The sequence below is a fragment of the Bubalus bubalis genome, chromosome 11 (assembly GCF_019923935.1).
Source record: "Bubalus bubalis isolate 160015118507 breed Murrah chromosome 11, NDDB_SH_1, whole genome shotgun sequence".
Taxonomy (NCBI): Eukaryota; Metazoa; Chordata; class Mammalia; order Artiodactyla; family Bovidae; genus Bubalus; species Bubalus bubalis.
The window spans coordinates 45,296,248-45,318,945 of record NC_059167.1 but is presented as its reverse complement, the minus strand read 5'-3'; the positions used below and the strand labels follow the sequence as shown (position 1 = coordinate 45,318,945).

General features: G+C 38.2%; 1 protein-coding gene across 8 annotated transcripts in view; it reads left to right on the top strand.

Annotated features, from left to right (window-relative positions):
- Positions 1 to 22,698, top strand: part of MYO5A (myosin VA) — a 205,588-nt gene that overhangs the window by 167,789 nt on the left and 15,101 nt on the right. For 2 of the 8 annotated variants that reach the window (XM_025295614.3, XM_025295608.3), the window contains exons 29-36: positions 1,611 to 1,619; positions 3,912 to 4,012; positions 6,774 to 6,854; positions 8,611 to 8,809; positions 11,104 to 11,178; positions 12,469 to 12,562; positions 17,912 to 18,058; positions 20,365 to 20,519. In XM_025295614.3, the coding sequence (XP_025151399.1) occupies positions 1,611 to 1,619; positions 3,912 to 4,012; positions 6,774 to 6,854; positions 8,611 to 8,809; positions 11,104 to 11,178; positions 12,469 to 12,562; positions 17,912 to 18,058; positions 20,365 to 20,519 (861 nt within the window). The remainder of the gene's footprint in view (positions 1 to 1,610; positions 1,620 to 3,911; positions 4,013 to 6,773; positions 6,855 to 8,610; positions 8,810 to 11,103; positions 11,179 to 12,468; positions 12,563 to 17,911; positions 18,059 to 20,364; positions 20,520 to 22,698) is intronic. The other 6 variants (XM_025295607.3, XM_025295610.3, XM_025295609.3 and 3 more) reach the window with 6 other exon arrangements.

Below are 22,698 nucleotides of genomic sequence, written 5' to 3'. Positions count from 1 at the left end.
GATGGTTCTTTGAAGTCCTTCCCTGCCCTCAGGTAACTTCAGATCCAACACTGCTGTGTGTTGGTGAGAAGTGGGCTTTTTGTCATTTGATACCAGAGAGAATTCAAGTAATCATCATAAAACCTGGTCTGCATTCCTCCTTGCCCATGTTCATGCAGCAAAGTGTTACCAAGAATTAGGCAATCAGGTATCCCAGCTGCATGACATGTCATGTGAAAAATGACTGTACGTCAGACAGAGACCAGTATATGCCATACAATATCACTTAACACATGAAATCTAAAAACAGAAGCAGATTCATAGACCAAACTAGTGATTGCAGGGTAGGAGGTATGTAGGGTGTTGGGTAAAATCGGTGAAGGCAATTAAGAGGTACAAACTTCCGTTATAAATAAGTCATAGGGATGTAATTTATAGCATAGGGAGTATAGTAATAACTCTGGTGACAGATGGTAATTAGACATTTTAACGATCATGATCATTTTGTAATGTATACAAATATTTACTCACTTTGTTGCATAAATGAAATTAATATAATATTGTATCTCAATATAATTCAATTTTTAGAAGGCTATAGTATATAATGAATGGGATGCCTAGAAGGTTCAAGAGCACTTCTCTTAGAAATGGTAGTTCTGCATGTGGTTAAGATACCAGACCTGGCACATGACGTACTTGATAACGACAACTCACACAGGGGACTGAGCCTCTGATAAACCAGCCTCCCTCTGCATGCTAGCTGGAGTAGAGTCCAAAATGAGGATCCCTATGTCTGGTTTCCTGTGACAATCTGATATTCTGTAATAACCAGAAACTTTAGTAAAAGTTAATGGAAAGAAAAATGAACCAAGGAACCTAAAAACAGCTCAGCTCACAAGAGCATGTAGCTGTGGTATCACACACTCTCACTTACCTGCCTCACATATTCCATGTGACGACTTCTCTCCAGCCCCTGTTGGGCTGGTCCTATCTAACCAAGGTCCCTGCTCTCCAGGTTCTCAGCCCACACGTAGCATCAGCTTGTTCTCTCTTAAGAGAAATGCACAGGACACTGACTGAGACCTTTCAATCCCAGGACTGTTTGTCCCACTCCGTTTCTAGTCAAGAGACATTCCACAACTCCTTTGCAGGCAGTGACACCCCATGAGCCAGGTGATGATAGAGTTTACCTTCTCCAGTTTACCTTCTCTACCTCTGCAAGTGTTCTGGGAGGCTTTACTTGGACTAATGAATGACCTCCAGTCAAGGCATTACTGAAACTCTCACAAACCTAAGATAAGAATTTCACCCCAGTACATGAGCAGGAGGCTTGTTTTTGCACATCCTCACAAATACTGTACAATTAGAAAAATCAAAACAACTAAAAAAGAATTTCAACTGAGAATTAAGAGTTGCCATTCCATAAATATGTGTTAATGTCCACCACATGCCAGTTCCATGGATACTAATTTACATACAGAGTTAGTTTTAGGAGAAACCAGTCATGGTTGTTTTCACAGTTAGCTTTTTTATGTTTTGATGGGGACTCATTGATGGAATTTATTTATGGAACTAAGAGTTTGTTGTTTTTTCCATTTGTTTTTCGTGCTTGCTGACTTGTGATTTTTCAGGATGACAAGGTAATTCTAATTTTTTAATTGTTTAGCAAATACTTCTATTTAATCCTAGATTTTAGTTTGTAAGTATCCCCCAATATACACAGTTGATCCTTTCTGGCCACCAAATCTACTTTGGTATTTACAAATTAATTTCCTGTTTGACCTCTTCCTATTTGAGAAGTCAGTGGTAAAATTATGGATGTCATAGGTTCCTGTCTGGATCACAGAGAGGCCTCCATGATTTTTGAACTCATAGTCAGCTCTGTGACCCTCAGTGGTGGTAATGGTGGGCCCCCACAAGCAGGGAGGAAAGCCCTTAACTCAGAAGCACAAGCTCTCACTTCTACCAGCTGTGGGTTTGTTAGCCAAGGGTGAGGAGGAGGCTGAGGAGCTGAGCATCCCCTTCTTGGGAAGGGTGGGATTTTCCTACATGGCGCAGCCCTTTCAGAATTTCTGGTTCCTGACTTGGCAGAAACTCTTTGAGCAGTGAGTAAGGAACGTCCTAGCGCTGGTAGTCTGAGTCTGATCCCATACTTACCTGTTTCTTAGCTAAGATAGACCAGAGGAGGGAAGGACTGGCTACTTTATACCATCTTTCCTTTAGACTGGCTCACTAGATCAACTTACCTAATTTACTACAAGTTCAAAACCACATCATATAGGTTCTCAGATGTCAGAGAATACATGTAGCATTATTTAATATAGAAACTGGTTCTTTAAGTTATTACTTAAAACTAAAATTCTGAGTGTGGGGAATTCCCTGACAGTCTAGTGGTTAGGACTCTGTGCTTCCACTACAGGGGGCACGGGTTCAGTCCATGGTTGGGCAACTAAGATCCCACAAGCCATGCAGCACAGCCAAATAAAAAAAAAATCTGAGTATGGCTTTTTAAGAACAGAAAGATTTTATGCCTTCATAAAAAAGAAAAAAAGAAATTTTCTATCAAATGTATAGTAAAATATTTATAAAACATAGCTAAAATACTTTTTAAATGCTATATGTAGTGTTTATGTGAAAGATTTTTAAAATTCAGTAGAATATAAATTCTTTATAGCTTTTATCATATTTTAAGTATGAATTTGTAAACTCACAAAAGGACAGCATTAGCATATAAGTACGATTTTTTTTTAAATAAATACTGGAATTCAAAAGCAAGTATTTATGGGCCTCTTGTTGGCATTAAAGTTATCTTGGTCTCTAAGATCACAATATTTGAAGTGTATTCTATTATCTCCACTTTAGTGTGAGACCTGGGTTTAGAGCAAACATTGACTAAAGGATTAGGCATATAGTATTTAGACAAATAGAGTGGGCCCATGGATTCTAAAGGGTGTTATGCTTTAGAGACTATTAGAACAGTTGTTCTTATTGTCTATTCTTGCCCTGGTTTAGGAGAGATAGAGAGCGGCTGGAGTAGAAGCAAAATTTTGAAATTATATTGGTTGTCAAACAGATTAGACCAAAAAAGAAAAAAAAAAAAAAGGAAGTAAACATGTTAGCAGAAAAGTCCTTTCTATACAAAATCATTAGTTATTCTGACCTGCCAGATGTTTATTTCAAAAGCTTATATACTCTTCCTATACCGTAACAGAGTAAAAAACATTGAATAACAGCAGATGGTAGATACTTCCAAGGAGCTATATCCTTCCCATTTATATATATCTAAAGATGTGAGAGAAAACTTTAGTTTTGCTGAAACATATAAACACCAATTTTTTTGTACTGAGTTTTTAATGGAAAAATGAGTTTTGTGTCAAACTTTTCATATTTCTTAGGGCATTTGTTTTGTTATAATCAGTCCAGAAGTAAAAGAAAGAACAACTTTGTACATTCCATTGAATACTTTCTTGGTGTTCTTCTTATTGTTTTAATAACAAAAACAATGCCTGGTTATTGTTTTAAAGCTATATATACTGGATGGATAGATGGATGGATAGATAGATAGAAATAAATATATTTAAAAGTGTATATACAGCATTAGAATAGTAACCAGGCAAGAACACTGATATTTATCTATGTATTTTGCACAGCATAAAACACATATGGCCCATCAATGGTTTTGTTTTCTCTGGAATCACATCATCTTTGTAGTAGAGTGTTAGGGATTCTCAAGAGAGGGACGGAGGTGCCTCGTTCTGTTAACTGCCTGTGCCCCACTCTCTGTAGTCACCCTGGGGCTAGCGTAGATGCTCTGGTGGGGCAGGTGTGTTGTGGAACACATAAACCCTCTATTCTGTTAGGAAAAAAAATGTTAAATGTAGTCCAAAGCTTTTGAGTTAACACTTAATGTGGAAATGTCTTTTCCCCTTTAGAACACAATGACAGATTCCACAATACTTTTAGAAGATGTACAAAAAATGAAAGATAAAGGCGAAATAGCACAAGCATATATTGGTTTGAAAGAAACCAACAGGTAAGTTGATCTTTCTTTATTCATTTTGGTTTAATCCTGTTGATCTTTAGTCTTCAAGCCAGCCTCTTGTACAGTGAGTACAAATGTTTATGCATTGTTTTGTTAGACATCAGCTGACCTTCAGAAGGGATCCAAAGTTTCCAATATATTCCCAGTTAAAATCTCATTTTAAGACGGTAGCATTACTGATAAGAAATTGAAAGGAAAATGTTCTTTACATCGGGGAGTATATTTCTGTGTTTTTAGGGCCTTAGCCTTGAGAAAGAAAATCATCTGCTTACTCTGTAGCTTGGACTATCTTCCATTTGTCACTTCCATTTGTTATTCAGGATGGTTATTTGTGAAGGTTTGTAGGGGCAGCTGCAGCTTTCAGTAATTGAAATTTAATGTAAAGAGAAGTGATGAAATAGCTGAATCACATCCGTGTTGGCCATATAATTCTCGAAGGGTACCATGACTTCCCACGATGGGACCTTGATATTTGAGACCAAGTTTTTGTCACGTTTCCTAAGGTGTTCTGAGAAAATCCTAACGGCACTTAGCTCAGTCTTAAGAGTCTTGGGTGGGCTGAGAGTGCAGATTTGCACAGTCACTAAATGACTGAACTTTCCCCAAAGCTTTCCCTGTAGCTAAGATTATCACTGCTCATTTCTGAAATTCCTTGGCCTTTCTGCCACTCCTGCTTCCCAAAGAACCTTCATGCTATTAAACTCTGAACTTAAAGGACTACATACTTAAAAGAACTTGGCCAGTGATGATAACAGAGATTATCAGTGTACATCTAGATCTCCTGATGCATAATATCAGAATTGGTATGCAGAAATACTTCACAGACTAAAGAATACTGCCATGCAAGATATAAGGTATTTACTACCTTCTTTTATGGACAAGAGTAGATAATGCTTATAAAAGTATTTGGTAAAAAAAAAAAAGTATTTGGTTAAACTTAAATTTTAATTTATGAATGTAAGTTGTAAGCATACCTTATAGCTGAGAATGTGTTAGTGTAAAAAGAGCTATATTAAATTGTTCATCCATCCGCTAAGCTATTCAGTCACCAGATATATATTGTATACCTGTTTCATCCCAGACCATGCAGCAAATACTGGCAATAGAGCATTAAGCAAGGTAAATGCAGTCCTTCCCTTCGCAGAGTTTGTAGAGCGTTGGGGAGATAGCCAAGAGAACTTGGACTTCCCTCCAATGACAGTGGAAGCTGTTGAAAGATTTTTAGTAGGAGAATGGTATGATGAGATTGGAAAGCTAGCCTTGGCTTTTATGTTAGAGCATAGACTGTAATGGAACAAGATTAAAACCATAAAGACCAGTTAAGAGGTTATTCCCATAATTGAATGACTGGTTATAGTGACTTTGACTTAGTTGGTAGCCATTGGGATTGAAAGAAGTGGGACACACTTAGAAAGATACTTAAGAAGATGAGGTGAGCAGCCTTGCAGTTTACTGGATGTGTGATCAGGGGAGGGGGATCATGAAGAGCAATTCCGCAGCATCTGTGGTGGATACTTGGTTATATAGAGATGCCACTTCACGACGCTGGGTCTGGGGTGTGGGGAAGTACAGGAAGTTATCAGTAGATTTACAAATATTTAAGGAAGTAGGAAGACATCCAAGAAGAGAACTTCATTCGGAGATTGAAAATATAGATCTGGAACAGGAGAGATGTGTGGGCTGAGATGTAAATATTGAAGTCATCGGTATGTAATAATACAATCGAGACCTTGTAAATAGACCAACTATCCAGGGAAAGATGGTAAATGGAAAGTAAAAGAGCAATCTATGAAATTCGTTTTATGTAAACATGGTATCAACAACAAAAGTCTAGTAAGAGGAGTAAGATCCTAGGCTCTGTAGTCAGATAGCACCTGCCAGGTATCTAACTTCTAAACTTTGGTGTCGTCTTCTGCAATATGGCAAATGATACATATTGTTACCAGGAGAACTAAATGGAATAATGCCTGTGGAAGGATGTAAAACAGTGTCTGATACTTGGCAAACACTCAAAATATTATTTTTATATACTCAGTAGAAAAAAACCTCTAATCAGTTTCATCAGTTTTACTTGTTAATTATACATACTTTTAATAAAATGTGTGACTTTTCTAATAAAAAAGCAATTTCCCCAGGTCTTAAAATTAATTTTTGACGCAAAAAAAAATTTTTAAGTTGCATCATAAAAGCTGGGAACTTTGGACATATTTATCAGTTACTCCTATAAGAACTTTTAAAAGCAATTTAAAAAATACAAAACTAGATTTTAATCAAGCTAAAAAAAATTCCTACCCAGAAGACTTAAAACTTCATTTTGAAGTAAATTATAAAGATTGCCACATGAAGACAATAGCTTAAATTTCCATTCTATATGTGTATGACTGTTGTGGTTAGTCTCTAACATAATCTGTGACATAAGATCACTCTGCTAGCTGAACAAAATGTTAAAAACAGATGTCTTTCTCACCTCCTAAGTCATTTATTATTTTGCAGGAAAAGTAGCTCTGGATCCTTGATTATTTTGTTTTAAATTCTCCACCTTTACATGTGATATTACATATTACTCATTAAAAAAATATATTAACAAAAAATAATTTCTGTGGTAATGTCTTAAAGTCATCTGTAATTAATAAAGACAGTCCTAGTGACTTAATAACATGTTGAAAAACCATGTGCTACTGTTGACCATCGTCATCTCATTGCCATCCTGTATCCCTTTGTGTTTTGCATTGTTGTTCCTTTTGCATGGAAGATCATCTGCTATGGATTGCCATGAGTTGAATGAGGATGGAGAGCTGTTGCTGGTTTATGAAGGGTTAAAACAAGCCAACAGGTTATACTTGTCTCCTCAAAATGGAATGTTATTAATTTGTTGTTTTTCTTACTAACAGTGGCCTCCTGACTTTAACTTCTGTATTTCTTATACATTGTCTTCCTGGGTAAATTTCCGACACTAAAATTTGTGAATGTCTCACTAAGAGTGGAAGAAAACCCAAACCTCTCAACTAGAGCCCAAACAACTGTAGGAAAGATTAATACATATTACTTAGCTGTTTCTTGTTTGGAATCATGATCACTTCAAAGGACATCTGTGCCTGGGCAATATAGCTACATTCTCATATATTATCATCATGCTGCCTAACAGTACATGACTTGGCATTCAGTGTGGTTATTGTGAAATTCAGATTTGTGAAACAGCAAACCAGGAGGGTTTCCTGCACAGCTATAGTTCAAAATAATTACCCAAACTCATCATGTTAAATATGTTTAGGAGAAAGCAAATAAAATTGAAACAGCAACCCTTTTCTAACATAGACTCTCATCTCCTCTAGTGATACTTGTGTCTTAAAATCTTAAAAATACTGGGGTTTTTTGGTCCTAAAAATACTGTTTTTATGTCTTAAAAATACCATTTTAGTATTTTTAAACTACTTAATATTTAAGTACTTAATTTTTAAACTACTTAATAGACTGTAAATATTTAATATTTAAACTACTTAATTTTTAAACTACTTAATAGACTGTTTTGTTCAAGGAATTTCTACTTATTCTGCTTTTTTCTTATCACATACTGTTGTCATTAACTTTGTGGTGTTATTGGTTCAGATCCTTTGGAAATTTCATAATCTCCAAAATATTTTTAGTCTGTTGTTTACTCTTTGCTTATAATAGTATCAGTAAGTTTTGCCCAGCATTTGCTAACCAAAGGGATTGGAATAAAAACATCTTTTCTTTCTTCCTGTTAGTTAATTCCTATCTATAACTTTGTCTTGTCTTTGGGAAAGGGAGTGAATGTAGAGCGGGGGTGCCTGGTAGAGGGAGGTTGCCAGTTGGCTCTGGTATTCTCTGGCCAGTGCCCTAGTCCATGGCACAGCTGACCTGTATGTTTGCTCAAAGAAGCTCAAGAACCACTCTGTTGGTCCCACTAATAGTGATCTTCCAAAACCATATCTTGTTAGGATTCTCTTACTGATAAGGAAGTTATAGTGGAAAAGAAGATGACAAATTTAAAATATAAACAAAATTTCAGAACTCTGTCTGCATTTGAGTAAATCTGTATGTATTTCAGAATAGCACTCTAGCCTTTCTCCCCTTCAGAGATAAAAGTGGGACCCTGGTCACAACCCCCCGCCTGGAATGCTGAAGATCTTCAAGGCAGACTTAAAGTGGGCATTTGTAATCTTGCCCTCCATAGTGATTGTTTTGTGGCAAAGGCATTATAGTAATACTAATTTTGCCAACTTAAATGCTACTGCAAATGTAGTAAGCCAGGTTAAAGTTATGTCTTTTAATTGTTTTAGTCATCATTTCCTATGAAGCTTTCAAAGGAGTAAAATTCTCCTGTTTTTCAGGGCCTCTGAGAACTTAGTATTTGTAGCAGGATCCTCAATTCAGAAAGACACATATGTGAGTGCATTCATTTTGTTTCTGGCTCCATTTGAGTTTCTAGACTCTAATCAAGTCAGAAGCTACACAGACACTACAGAGTCCCCATTTTTCTGCCCTTGCAAGTGAGCACAAAGCCTCACACCCACCAGGTAGGGACTCAGATGTCACCTCCCTTTCCTCCCTGTGTGGCTTCTCCGCAGGCTCCTGGAGTCCCAGCTGCAGTCTCAGAAGAGGAGCCATGAGAATGAGGCTGAAGCTCTCCGCGGGGAAATCCAGAGCCTGAAGGAGGAGAACAACCGGCAGCAGCAGCTGCTGGCCCAGAACCTACAGCTGCCCCCGGAGGCCCGCATTGAGGCCAGCCTGCAGCATGAGATCACTCGGCTCACCAATGAGAACCTGGTAAGGACAGCAGAGCAGCCCTCCATGCTTTTGGAGCAAAACCTCCTTCCTGGCTGGGAAAGATGCCGTTCACTGCCCCACACTTGTGACCCTCTTTCTCTAGCCCAGACACAGTAAGGAAAATACAACTATGTTGGTAGAAGTGAAAAAGGCGTGTACTCCAGTGGTTTGTCACAGAAGGCTCAGACGCCTCTCAGCACCTCAGCCCTCGCTTGGAGGGTGTGGAAGATGCTGGCCGGCTGTGTGCTGGGGTCTTGATAGCTTGAGAGCTCAGCTTCCTCTGCTGCAGCTGCACAGTCTGTGCCATCCAGGAGGTTGTGTGGTTGTCACAACCTTTGGTCCCCAGGCACCACAGAGGCCCTCCCAGCCCCTTCTCAGGCAGAGAGCAGGATTAGAATTAGTCAGGGAGCAGATGGCAGAACCAAAGAGGGCTGTAGGTTGACCTTGGTTGGGACTCCAGGGTCAAGGAGAAACATCAGGATTCAAGTTTCTACATTCTTGATTCTTTTTAATAGAATTCAGACAGTGAATGGAGAGATTTTTTTTTTTCCCTTGCCAGATAGATTCTGAGTGATGGCACAAAGTCCAAGTTTGTTTGTTTGTTTTTCTCTTTCTGTCCTTTCTTTTATAGAAAATATTTTCCAAAATATTTCTTTCTCAGTCACAAAATAACTTTTATTACAGATTTCTACTTAGGTTTGATAAACATATTTATTAAATTAAGTCATTGAAAAGTTATTTCCTTTTTTTTTTTTTTTTTTGGTGGGTGGTGGTGGGGCTTTGCCACACGGCTTACAGGGTCTCAGTTCCCTGACCAGGGAACTCCCAATTCCACATTTCTATATAAAATCTATACTGAAGTGTCAGACTGGTTTTGAGAAAAGCTGTTTAGGGCTAATGGTAATTGTTTCTTTAATTCAGGATTTTAATAACTTGTAATAAAGTAATTTGGATTTTCTCTGAAGATGCAACAACCTGAATTATCCATTAGTGATTATTTGCATTACAGGTAGTTTTCTAGTGTCACCTGTTCAACCATCTTTTATATTAGTTGGAAGCAAAACCCAAAGGTATTCTTTTCCCAGTCTGTCCTTCCTTCTGAGGACAGCATGCTGGTGAGACTGTGGCAATGGGAGAGATGGGTGAGGGACTTGAAGTCTAGACTCTTTCCAAAGTGCCTGAAATATCACTGATTTGTGGAGGAAGATCTGAATCATGTCATTTTATTACTCACAAGTATATTGTTGCTTAAACTAACAGTGCTTCAGTGCCTAAGAATTGATAAATATACTCAATAACATAATAATGATTGATTAGCATATAAATTCTGTGCTTTTAAATCATTATCTTAAAATACAAGGTGAAACCATGAAATAAAGATGCTTCTGGGTGGTAGATTCTCAGAGTTGTTTTGCTAAGTTGGTTAAGCATTTTCCTTGCAATCTTGTGTGCATTATTACTTTTCTTTTCGATTTTGTATAGCTGATACAAAACTAAATCAATCCCTTCCATATTCTAAGCTGGTGAAACCTAGTTTGAATTTTAGGAAAACTCTTTGTAGGTTCATAGGCTTCTCCTGCCTCACCGATTGCTAATTCAGGAGAATGGATTCAAACTTACCTACAGGGGATGATGCAATTTTTCACTGTCATTAGAGTGTCTTATTTTTGCATTCCTGTAGGAAGCACTTGGGCAGAATATTAAAGCACTGGTGGGCCTAGGCTTTGTGTTCTTCAAAACTCTACCCTGAAAACCCTTCCCACCCACCTACCCCACAAACGCAAATACAGAGATGACTGTTCTGCCTCCTCTAGTGAGCAAACTTCACAGGCTGCCCCAAGCTGCCCTTCAGAGAAGGAAGGCACACAGCTTCTGCCCAGTCTTTCCAACATCAAACAAGAGCTCCAACTTTGCCAGTATTCTCACTTTTGTTTGAATTGCCTTCCCCACTCTTGCTGCTGCTGCTGGCAGCAGAGAAAGTGCAGCAGCCTAGGAGCAGGTCTGAGGAGTGAAATAACAGCCTTGTCTGGGGAATATGGACCACAGCTCTGTTTACCTGCTAACATCTCCTGTTTCCTCCAAGCATGTGAAAATGTATTTGTGGATATAGAATCAGAATCATCTGTACTAGAAAAATTAGAGGGCAATGACAGATGTCAAACCAGAGCCATTTGAGTCTATATATATAGATTCCTTATCTGTGTTTTAAAATATTTTAAAATTGATTTTGCTGAGAGGTAGCATTCCCCTCAAAGATACAGAAAAACAAATGTCCATTGTGCCTGTTTTTTCAGTATTTTGAGGAATTATATGCAGATGACCCTAAGAAGTATCAATCATATCGGATTTCACTTTACAAACGGATGATTGTATGTAAAAGAGTGCTTCTCTGTCGTCTTCCTCACTGTTTCTGGCCCTCTATAAGCGAAGAGCACTCTGCCTGCCCTTCCTGGGAGGTCTCTTCAGAAACTTTCACAAAACCTGTTTTTCCCCACAGCTGTCTTTTAGCCAGTGATGTCGCCTCTGTCAGTGTCCTGCGTCCATTGTCACCTTTGGTTTGTTATTAACACTAGGCTTACAGTGTGATGGAAGCAAAATATGATTTGAAAGGTAAAGTAAAAATCCAAGAAGCACAACTGAACACTTTGAAATGTTAGCAACTGTTCCTTTTGAATCATTGATCTAATACCTAAATCAGCCCTGTCTAAATTGGAAAAAGAATGAATCCTTGTATTTATAAATGCCTTTTAAAATCCATATCCTGAATAACAACCACAAACCTCTTAAATCATTGCTTTATTTCCACTTGAAGCTCCTGGTTTGCTGTTGCCCACTTTTCTTCTTAATTATTGATTGTTTGTCTCTGCCTGTCATTTGAAAGAATTCTTGATTAGGGAGCCAAGTATCACACCTTTTTTTTTTCAACCCCTGCCCATGAATGTACTGCTTTTGTTTTCTTTTTTTGCACAAATCATATGGAATTATCCCCTTTTTTCCCTATCAGCAAAATTATATTACCCAGGAGATTTCTATGGATGTTTTATCTAACTGCCACTTAGTCTGTTAACCACTCTGTACTGTTCTCTGTGGTTATTTTTTAACTTACCTTTTAATTCCCAAAACCTTTTAACTTTTCTTAAGTTACAGGACTAGTTTTAGCCTCTCCAAAGGGTGGAACTAACTCATAGAGACAGTGCTTCACACACGTAGATGTCAGTTAAAAGCCCCTAAGTTCAACCATCCTTAAAGCTTCACACAAAACTGTATGCATTCATCAAAATTTACCTTGCTTATTCCCCCTTTAAATGAAAAACTTTCTACTGAAATAGCAGTACATTTTATGAGCATTTAATTGTTTTGCCCCCACAGAGTCTACTGGAGTCTACTCACTCCATAGTGAGCCTGCTGTCCATCACGCTGTAAAGGAGTTACTGCACTGTATATTTTAACATTTGCTTTTATTATAGCTGCCTTTCCTATTGCCTGCCAGTTTTAGCCAGGTGGGGCTCCACCAATGAGCTTTTATGGAGCTTTTATGTAAAACTAACTTTTTATGTAAAACTAAGTACTGTTTCTGTAACTTTGTGTCTGCTTTCCTTCTCTGCATTTTAGATGGTTTATTTTGATCTTTCTGTTATATTTCTCATTTTGATCTTTAGGATTTGATGGAACAACTCGAAAAACAAGATAAGACTGTCCGGAAACTGAAAAAACAACTGAAAGTATTTGCCAAAAAAATTGGTGAACTAGAAGGTATTTAAACATGTTTTTATGACAGTTGCTGAACCTTGGTTTTATGTACTATCCTAGTGGCTTAAGAGTGTGGCTTAATTTGTGTGTGAATATTAGGAACAATAACAAAAATGAGTTTCAGCAAACCTGGCCTCCGTGGAGTAGAAATCTTCATTGCTGTGTGGGGAAAAATGTTCTTTTCATGGTAGTACTAACTTACAAAGAGAATTCATTAAATAAACATCTAATGGCTGTCTTCTATATGCCATTAGGTACTGTGCTAGGCAATATTGCATATCAGTTAAGAGTGTGGATTCTGTAGCCAAGTTTCTTGGGTTTAAATACTGGATCTTCCACTATTAGTCATCTGATATTAGGCAAGTTACTGAACCTGTCTATTCCTCACTATTCCCACCTGTTAAATGGGAATGATAATGATATCTACCTGACATGGTTGTAATGATTAAATTAATTAATATGTGGAATGAATTTAGTACGGTTCCTGACACATAGTAAATGCTATCTACAACTTATTTTTATTACTGTTATTCTTAGTATTAGGGATACTAAGATGAGTAAGACAGAGTCTGTCCTCAAAGAACTTACCATCAAATGGAGAACAAAAAGAGAAGTAAATAAGAAAAAATGAATTGTAGTTATAAAGGAGATTCTATAAAACAAGATTTATATATGATGATAATGGGAAAACACCTTGAGAAAGAATCAGATATCAGTTTTTATTATATACAAACGATTCTTGTGGGTGAGTGTTTGTTCCTTCAGTAAGTAGGTGCCAGGGATGTAGCAGTGAACAGGGCTAAAGCCACATTGTAAGCTTATTCCAGCAACGATCTCATTGTTCTAGAGATTTTGAGCCCCTCTTTGGAATTGCCTTCAGACCTATGCAAGCTATTACCATTTTGACCAGAAATGATGCTGTGCAGTCTGACTGCCCATCTATTCTGTCATTGTCACTGAATGATTTTTGCTCTGCTCAAAGGGTGAACATTCCCCATCACTGGGAATGTTCAAAAGAATCTGCCAGGATTGACTGTCTGGCTTTCATTCCTCCAACATGCCAGGCCTGCCATAACTCTTCCACCTGTTTGATCTTCCCACTTCTCTCAGTCAAGGCCTGCTTATCCTTTGAGACCAGAGTTATATGTCACATGCTCAAGAGCAGCCTTTCCTGATCGTTCAGACAGACCCTACAGCTGTACCCTCTGTGGTACCACAGTTCACCTCCCACCTTTGTGGTTTTCACTGTCATGTTTTTAGCAAATTTTCTGTCTGATAACTGGCTTCCTCAATGGATTGTGATCTTTTTGAGCATGGTGACCATCTCTTATTTCCCCTTGTTTTCACAGCACCTACCATATTGTCTGACCTGTCACAATCATTCCATTAATGTTTGTTGAATGTGTACATAAGTGTCAGAAATATTTAGAACAGCAACATGGATATTTACTTTGAAGAGGATAATATTCCCTCCCATGTACAAATACTGAAATATTTGTTTAGATAGCAGATAGATTACTTTATAGTTGTATTTTATTATATAATCCTTTAGCATTATGTGATTCATCAATTAAAATTTTGAACCTCCAAATCACATACATGGGCTGTAATGTCTATTGGTAGAACTTTAAAAAAATCTTTATTCAGAAAACCTTTCTGCACTTAACTCTGCATTAATTATATCATAAGATGATAATTAGACAGCAGAGTATCTGCTTTAAAGAAACTGATTTTAAGGGTATTAACTTGTAAAATTATTTTTTAAGCTCCTAATGATTCATTTACCATATGTTAGTAACTTTTGATAAATAGAAAAATCACTTATTTTACATTTTTACTTAGCTTTCTTTGATATGTATATTTTTACTTAAAGGGATACATGAGACTATTTCATGATGTTAGTGATTTTAAGCCATTATCAATCAGAATTCAACCTCATCAGTTAAACTGTCCTGCCAATTGTATTCTTAAATCTATAAGGACATTTGAGAAGGCAATTCATAGATTAAACAAAAAAGACATGATAGTCTTAAAAACTGAGTTAAATGATACATGTCTACAGAATAAGATGAAATTGGCTTATGTGTCTTGAGCACTTACTGAGGGCAGTGTCCTTCCCTTCCCCAAGGCAGAGCATAAAGGCTACAAGCTCTTCCCACACATTTGTCTCCTGTTGTCTCATCCCCACAGTGTGTAGAAAACACTGATAACTTTGTATAGCAAAGCACCTTCTAATAGCTAAAAGTTTTCTTATTTTTTTCTAAATATATAATAATGTACTTAAATTCTTCTCGTTGAAAATAGCAAGACTTACCTCCTCCTATGGGCTACACTTAATTAAAGAGACATTTTAAGACACCATCTAAGACTTTTTTTAAGGCCAACATACCTAATTTTAGCAGAAATTATATATCTAAATCAAGAGTGTTTCAAAGTTTGATGTGCTTTGTGCTATATTTTAATGCAGGAGTGGGTGTTCCATCTCAATTTTCATAAAGTCAATGAATTTAGACCTAAAAGAATTCTAGAAATCAGTTAATTACTTCATAGGAGAACAGAGCTGAGACCCAGAAACCATGACTTCCAAAGTCTCAGCCACTTAGTGGCCAAAGTGGAACTAGAATCCATGCCTTCTGAAGACCACTGACTTCTCTCCTTTGTGTTGTATTTCTCAACAGATTCTTTCTTCTTATAGTAATTCATTTGACTGTCTCAGTTAAACCTGAGATCAAGGTCTTCCCTGTACCAAAAGTGAGGGGGAAAAAAATCTTCCAATTTCCTTTCTTTTTCTAGGATAAAAAGGTTCAGGAATGTTTTTCTCTCAAGTATAAATAATCTAGATGATAAAAATAGGTATTGCTTCAGATCTTTCTATAAAGATGTCTGTATTAGATGGAGCATTGGGCTAAATGACCCCCAGCATCCCTTGAGTCTTTAAAAACTGTGTGGTATTCTGGCTTCTCTCTTTCAGACTTTATATTTTCCTGATACTACATAAGGGTTGACATTTTAATTAATATATGATTTGTTAAATAAATCAAGGTTATGTTGAGCTGATGCCTATATTTTATCTCTGGGTTTTTGTAAAGACTCTAATCTCTGACAAGAATTCAAAGACATAGAAAATTTTAATGAAAATATGGCAAATTTTATCTCTGGCATTTTTGTACAGAACCAAAAATATCTTCTTTAGAGATATATGAAAGGAAAGTGAAGATTTCTTTTAAAACATGTAATCTCTTAGTTAAAATATTCACTATATTTCATAAATTCTGAGGCACACAATTTTTCACATTTTAACATCTCTGAAATTATGATGTATCTTATAGCAGTTGTTAGGTTGTAGTTTAATTGGCAGTATTTTTCCTTCCTTGGTGTTATATAAAATAATACTATACGTTGTAATCAAATATGATAAAAATTGATAGGTTTAAAATGTATTGAGTTATTCAGAGTCCACATATGTGCATGTGTTGATAAACTTAATATCAATACGTTGAATGTGTTTCCCTCCAGTTTCCCCTCATAGAATTGTTCCTGTGGCTCAAAGCAACTAGTTCATAGATGGCAGGGATTCTATTATTTTGTTTTACATACAGAACATATACAGGAGCTGTGAGGGCCATTGTATGCTGATTCTGAGATCCCCCTGGTGTTGTGTTTAAACTGTCTCCAGAAATAATTTATGTAAAATTAAATAGCTTGAATCTCATATCTCTTGTGAAGATGCATGCATTTTTCCATTAGTCCTGTGGTTCCAGACTGTATCATACGTCTGAAACACTAGGTTATGGAAAGTGGCCACAGCCCTGATTTGTCCAATTACAGTATGATGGCTCTTTAAATATCATAATGTTGATAGACAGTGGTGATTTTCAGCGCTGATAGCCCCGATGTGTGATGCTGCAGCATGAGGTGGACGAGGTGTCACCAGGCTCTCTGCCACACGAGCAAGAGCACTGGCAGGTACTGGTGTTCTCTGTGATAACCTTGTGCTGTTGAACTGGCTTCCCAGAACTAACACAGGAAATTGCCCAGAGTGACAGGAGAAGCACTACTGATACCTTGAGGACTGAGCAAGATAGAACTTTCTAATGCATCTGATCTGCATTTTGTTTGCCAACAGTCTCTGAACTCAAACTTAATCTGCACTTAAATAGATGTCTTAACTGCTCCTCTTCCTATAGATAAGAGAATTAAAAATATGCTTGCTAGCATTTAGCTCCACAAACACTGTTGTAACTCGTGTTCCCTTGCATTTCCCAGATGAGATGAAATTGGAGACTTTTCTTTTAACCCCGAGTTCTTTTCTCACAGCTGCCATCAACAATGGTGATTACTTTTAACATCTGAAAGGGTTGTTCACCAGTGGTTGTACTTTTTTGGTTGCAATTCTGTGGTATGATTTTTAACACTTTACTAAAAACAAACAAACAAAAAAATGAATAAATTTAGGCAATTATTTTAATATTAAATACAGAGGCTTCCCCAGGTGGCTCAGTGGTTAAGAATCCTCCTGGTAGTGCGGGAGATATGGGTTCAATCCCTGGGTCTGGAAGATCCCTTGGAAAAGGAAATGGCAACCCACTCCAGTATTCTTGCTTGGAAAATCCCTTGAGCAGAGGAGCCCGGCAGACTATAGTCCATGGGGTCACAAAGAGTCAAACACAACTGAGCGTGCGTGCGCACACACACACACACACACATATTAAATACAGGTTGTATTATCTGCTCATGGTTTCTTCAGGAATGAGGGGTGCCTCTATAGAATATTGAATTTCCTTCTATGAATTAAAAGTCTGAATATATTTAGACATTTATGATTGATACTGATTAGTTAACTAAGAAGTTAAGCCACTTACTTTGGGGACATTTAATCTTATTACAAAATAAAATGTATTACAAAAAGATGCTTTTGAATCAAGTAAGATTCTTGATGTTGATATTAGTACTAGTTGTTGTCAGAGTGACATTAACATATAATTTTACCATCTGTCCGTCCAGTTTTACCAAAAAAAAAAAATTATTTAAAGAAGGGGCAAATTGGAGAAGGAAATGGCAACCCACTCCAGTATTCTTGCCTGGAAAAGTCCATGGACAGAGGAGCCTGGCGGGCTGCAGTCCATGGGGTTACATGACTGAGCATGTGTGCATGAGGGTGGAGGGTGATGGGTTGGTAGCAATAAACTGGTAGAACTAAAAAAAATAATAATAATAAAGAAGAAGGGGCAATTAAGTGGCAAATATGGCACGTTTCTATTGTTACAGAATTCACTTAAAATTAATAGGAACATGAAACCACTCATCTTTTCTACCTGGAAAACATTTTTCTTCTTTTTGTTTCTAATGAAGTGGGCCAGATGGAGAACATATCGCCGGGACAAATCATTGATGAACCCATTCGTCCAGTCAACATTCCCAGGAAGGAAAAGGATTTCCAAGGAATGCTGGAATACAAGAAGGAGGATGAGCAAAAACTTGTGAAGAACCTGATTCTGGGCAAGTATTTTGAAAGGTCTTTCTGGTGCGCGTCAGTGGTGGGAGAGATTAGTCACTCATTTATTAAATATTCACGCTGGTTTCTTTAGTCAGCCTTGCGTGCTGTGTGCAACACTGCCACAGCATTCTGAGCCCATCATGGCTGTCAGTCACCCTACAAGGACACCAGCAAGGACTGCCTGTTAGGGTCACGTGAGGTCTTCTCAGCTCCTGTTGCCCATTATAATAACCCAGGAAGCTTTTGAAAAGTGTTGATATATGTTCCCCACTGCAGACTAATTACATCAGAATGTCTAGAGGAAAGAACCTGGCCATGTCCCTAGTTCTTTTTTTTTATCTCTCAAGGAAGGGATTCTGACGTGTAGCTAGCTGCAGTTGAACACCACTGCCTTAGGCCATTTAAGTCCCTGAATTTTTCTTGTTCCTTATTTCCCTAGGAAGGTATATGACTAAATATGTCAGGAAAAACAGTTTAATAGTAGGAAGGAACAGAATTAAGGAAAAGATTCCAGCAGTGGAAAGGGAGGACTGACTGGACAATGGAGATGGGAATAGAAGAAGCCCTTCAGAGCAGCAGAAGGCCTTTGAGTCTGGGTATGAGCCCACTTGGAGAAGGTGATGGCACCCCACTCCAGTACTCTTGCCTGGAAAATCCCATGGACGGAGGAGCCTGGTAGGCTGCAGTCCATGGGGTCGCTAGAGTCAGACACGACTGAGCGACTTCACTTTCACTTTTCACTTTCATGCACTGGAGAAGGAAATGGCAACCCACTCCAGTGTTCTTGCCTGGAGAATCCCAGGGACGGGGGAGCCTGGTGGGCTGCTGTCTATGGGGTCGCACAGAGTCGGACACGACTGAAGCAACTTAGCAGCAGCAGCATGAGCCCACTGGCTCTGCAAGAAGACTTTTTAGGGGAGCATGGGAAATAGTTCAGGAGTGTATGCAGCCCATAAGTTGTGAGATCAAAACACTTACAAGCCTCTCCTTTCAGCCTTTGCAGAGCATTCCTCCCCCCAGGTGCCAGGGTGGCAGCAGTGTGATCGGCAGTGGTTTAATGTTCCTAGAGTTCACGGTGTTAAACTTGGAACTATATATAGATGCAGAGGCACTTAGGTTTCAGTGTGATCTTCATTTTGAAAAAATGGTAAGAAGCCACTGGTTTTTAAGCATAGAATTAAAAAAGATTCATCAATTCAATAAACGTTTGGGGCATTCCTACTGTGTGCTAAGCATTTTCTAGGTATTGGGTAATGAACAAAGTCTATTCTCAAAGAGTTTATATTCCATGGGGTGGGGGGAGGTAGATAAAAACAAATAAGGGGGTGAGAAAGATAAACAGTGAAGGCAGGTGTACGAATTTATATAAAGTTGTTAGGAAGGGCCTCTTTGACAAGGTGATCTCCTTTGGATAGAGACCAAAGGAAGTAAGGAAGCGAGTCCTGCTGATAGCTGAGAAAAGAACATTCCAGACAGAAAGCCTTAGGGTGGGCATATGCCTGGCGTCGTCACCCAGCAACAAGAAGACCCATTTAATGGGGGAGCATAGTGAGCTGGAAACAGGAGCAGGCCAGATCACACAGCCATGGTGAGGATTTCGGGTTTTACAAATGAGTGAGATGAGAAGCTACTTGGAAGATTTTCAGAACAAGAGTGACATGATCTGACTACATTTTCTTATAGAATTACTCTGGTTGTTAAGTGGAAAGTGTACTACTGAGGAGCGAGGCGTGAATCAGGGAGACCAGTTGGGAAGCTCTCACTGGGTTCCAGGAGAAGATGGTGGCAGCCTAGACTAGGGGAGCTGGTAGAGAAGTAGCAGGGTTATTCTGGACATGTCTTATGTGTAGAGCCAACAGGATTTGTTGATGGATTAGATGTGTGATGTGAGAAAAGGAAAGAAGACAAAGATGATGACAAGGTTTATATCCTGAGAAACTAGAAGGCAGAGACTGCCACTTACTGAGATGGGACAACTCCTGGAAGAGCAGGTTCCATGGGAGATGGGCTCTGGGGGACAGGCCTGAGCAGAGATGTCAAAAGCCACTTGTTACATGAGCCTAGATTCAAAGGAAAAGTCGGAGCAGAAGATAGACATTTGAGAGTTGTCATTGTGTAAGCAACTAAGATTCTCATGTCCCTACAGTCAAGAAATCATCTACTCTAAAATATGCTTTTTTAAAAACATGACCTATTTACCCTGAATGATTGAACTGTTACATGAGAACTGTGCTTTTATATGTCAAAAAGCATTCCTTATGAAGACTTTCAAAGTTATGTAAGACTGTTTTTCCTCTTTTTTTTTTAGAACTGAAGCCACGTGGTGTAGCAGTCAATTTGATTCCAGGGTTACCAGCGTATATCCTGTTTATGTGTGTTCGACACGCTGACTACCTGAATGATGATCAGAAAGTAAGGTCGTTGCTAACATCAACAATTAATAGCATCAAAAAAGTATTAAAGGTTAGTTCATGTTCAACAAATTTCTCATAATGAATATTATTATACAGAGGTATAATACAGAGGTATTTTTCCATCCTTCAGTTCAGTTCAGTCGCTCAGTTGTGTCCGAATCTTTGCGACCCCATGCATTGCAGCACGCCAGGCCTCCCTGTCCATCACCAACTCCCGGAGTTCACTCAAACTCAAGTCCATCGAGTCGGTGATGCCATCCAGCCATTTCATCCTCTGTCGTCCCCTTCTCCTCTTGCCCCCAATCCCTCCCAGCATCAGAGTCTTTTCCAATGAGTCAACTCTTCACATGAGGTGGCCAAAGTACTGGAGTTTCAGCTTTAGCATCATTCCTTCCAAAGAAATCCCAGGACTGATCTCCTTTAGGATGGACTGGTTGGATCTTCTTGCAGTCCAAGGGACTCTCAAGAGTCTTCTCCAACACCACAGTTCAAAAGCATCAATTCTTCGGCGCTCAGCTTTCTTCACAGTCCAACTCTCATATCCATACATGACCACAGGAAAAACCATAGCCTTGACTAGACAGACCTTTGTTGGCAAAGTAATGTCTCTGCTTTTGAATATGCTATCCAGATTGGTCATAACTTTCCTTCCAAGGAATAAGCGTCTTTTAATTTCATGGCTGCAATCACCATGTGCAGTGATTTTGGAGCCCAAAAAAATAAAGTCTGACACTGTTTCCACTGTTTCCCCATCTGTTTGCCATGAAGTGATGGGACCGGATGCCATGATCTTAGTTTTCTGAATGTTGAGCTTTAAGCCAACTTTTTCACTCTCCTCTTTCACTTTCATCAAGAGGCTTTTTAGTTCCTCTTCACTTTCTGCCATAAGGGTGGTGTCATCTGCATATCAGAGGTTATTGATATTTCTCCCAGCAATCTTGATTCCAGCTTGTGCTTCTTCCAGCCCAGCATTTCTCATGATGTATTCTGCATATAAGTTAAATAAGCAGGGTGACAATATACAGCCTTGACATACTCCTTTTCCTGTTTGGAACCAGTCTGTTGTTCCATGTCCAGTTCTAACTGTTGCTTCCTGACCTGCATAGAGGTTTCTCAAGAGGCAGGTCGGGTGGTCTGGTATTCCCATCTCTTGAAGAATTTTCCACAGTTTATTGTGATCCACACAGTCAAAGGATTAGACATGATCTAAGTTGCCAGTTATGGCCACATTTTAGTCTTAACTGATACCTTCCATTATAGGAAATACTCATTATGTAATGTGTCTGTGTGCTTTCTTTGAAAACAGGGCTCAGATTGAACAATAATCAAAATTAACTCAATATACTTACATTTAGTTGTGAAGTAAACGAAGTTTCTTCATAGAAATAGTCTGCTTTAAGGTCTGTCTTAGAACTAAATTAAAAATACTTAGTGAAGTTCATATATACAGGGAATATGATGCTATAGTTAAAATAGGTGTTAAAAATATTTAGTAATACCTAGCCCATTCATATAAAAAGCTGTCTGATAAAATATTTAAAATTCTCTTCTGACTTTTCTTCCCATTATTCTCCAGCTCACCCCATAATTTTCCTTGTTACCTGAAATGCCTGGTTTCATGTGAGCAGCAACACATAGATACTAATCAGAGAGGAAACACTTGGAAAAGGCAGCGAAGTTACATAATAGAACAGAAAGCCCTACATAACTCAGTAGTCACTGAGTCACGTTGCATAATCATCCTTTTGACAACCTAGAAAAACAGTGAACGTTATTCTTAGTTTTAACCATTTTTCAGTGCACGGTTCTGTGGCATTAAGTGCATTCATATTGTTGTATAACCGTCACCATCATCATCTCCAGAACTTTTTCATCTTCCTCAACTGAAACTCTGCACCCATTAAACACTCTCCCCAGCCCCTGGTCATAACTTTTGATGCCAGTTCTCAGTCCCCACTGCACAGATACTCTATGCGGTTACATTCTGCAGTGCTTACTAAAGTGTGGAGTTTCTAAATATTTTAACATTCAAAAATTGATGAATGTCTTCTGAATGGAGCTCATGTAATTTTTGGTATATTGATGGTATATTACATTTATTAAACTATGAATTTTACTACTTCTGAAGTTAATGCCTATGAAGACAGCAAAACCAAATCATGAAGTTTTCTCCCTCTCATCTTAATTACAAGAAGAAATTTATCTAATTTGACTAATTATTGTACCAG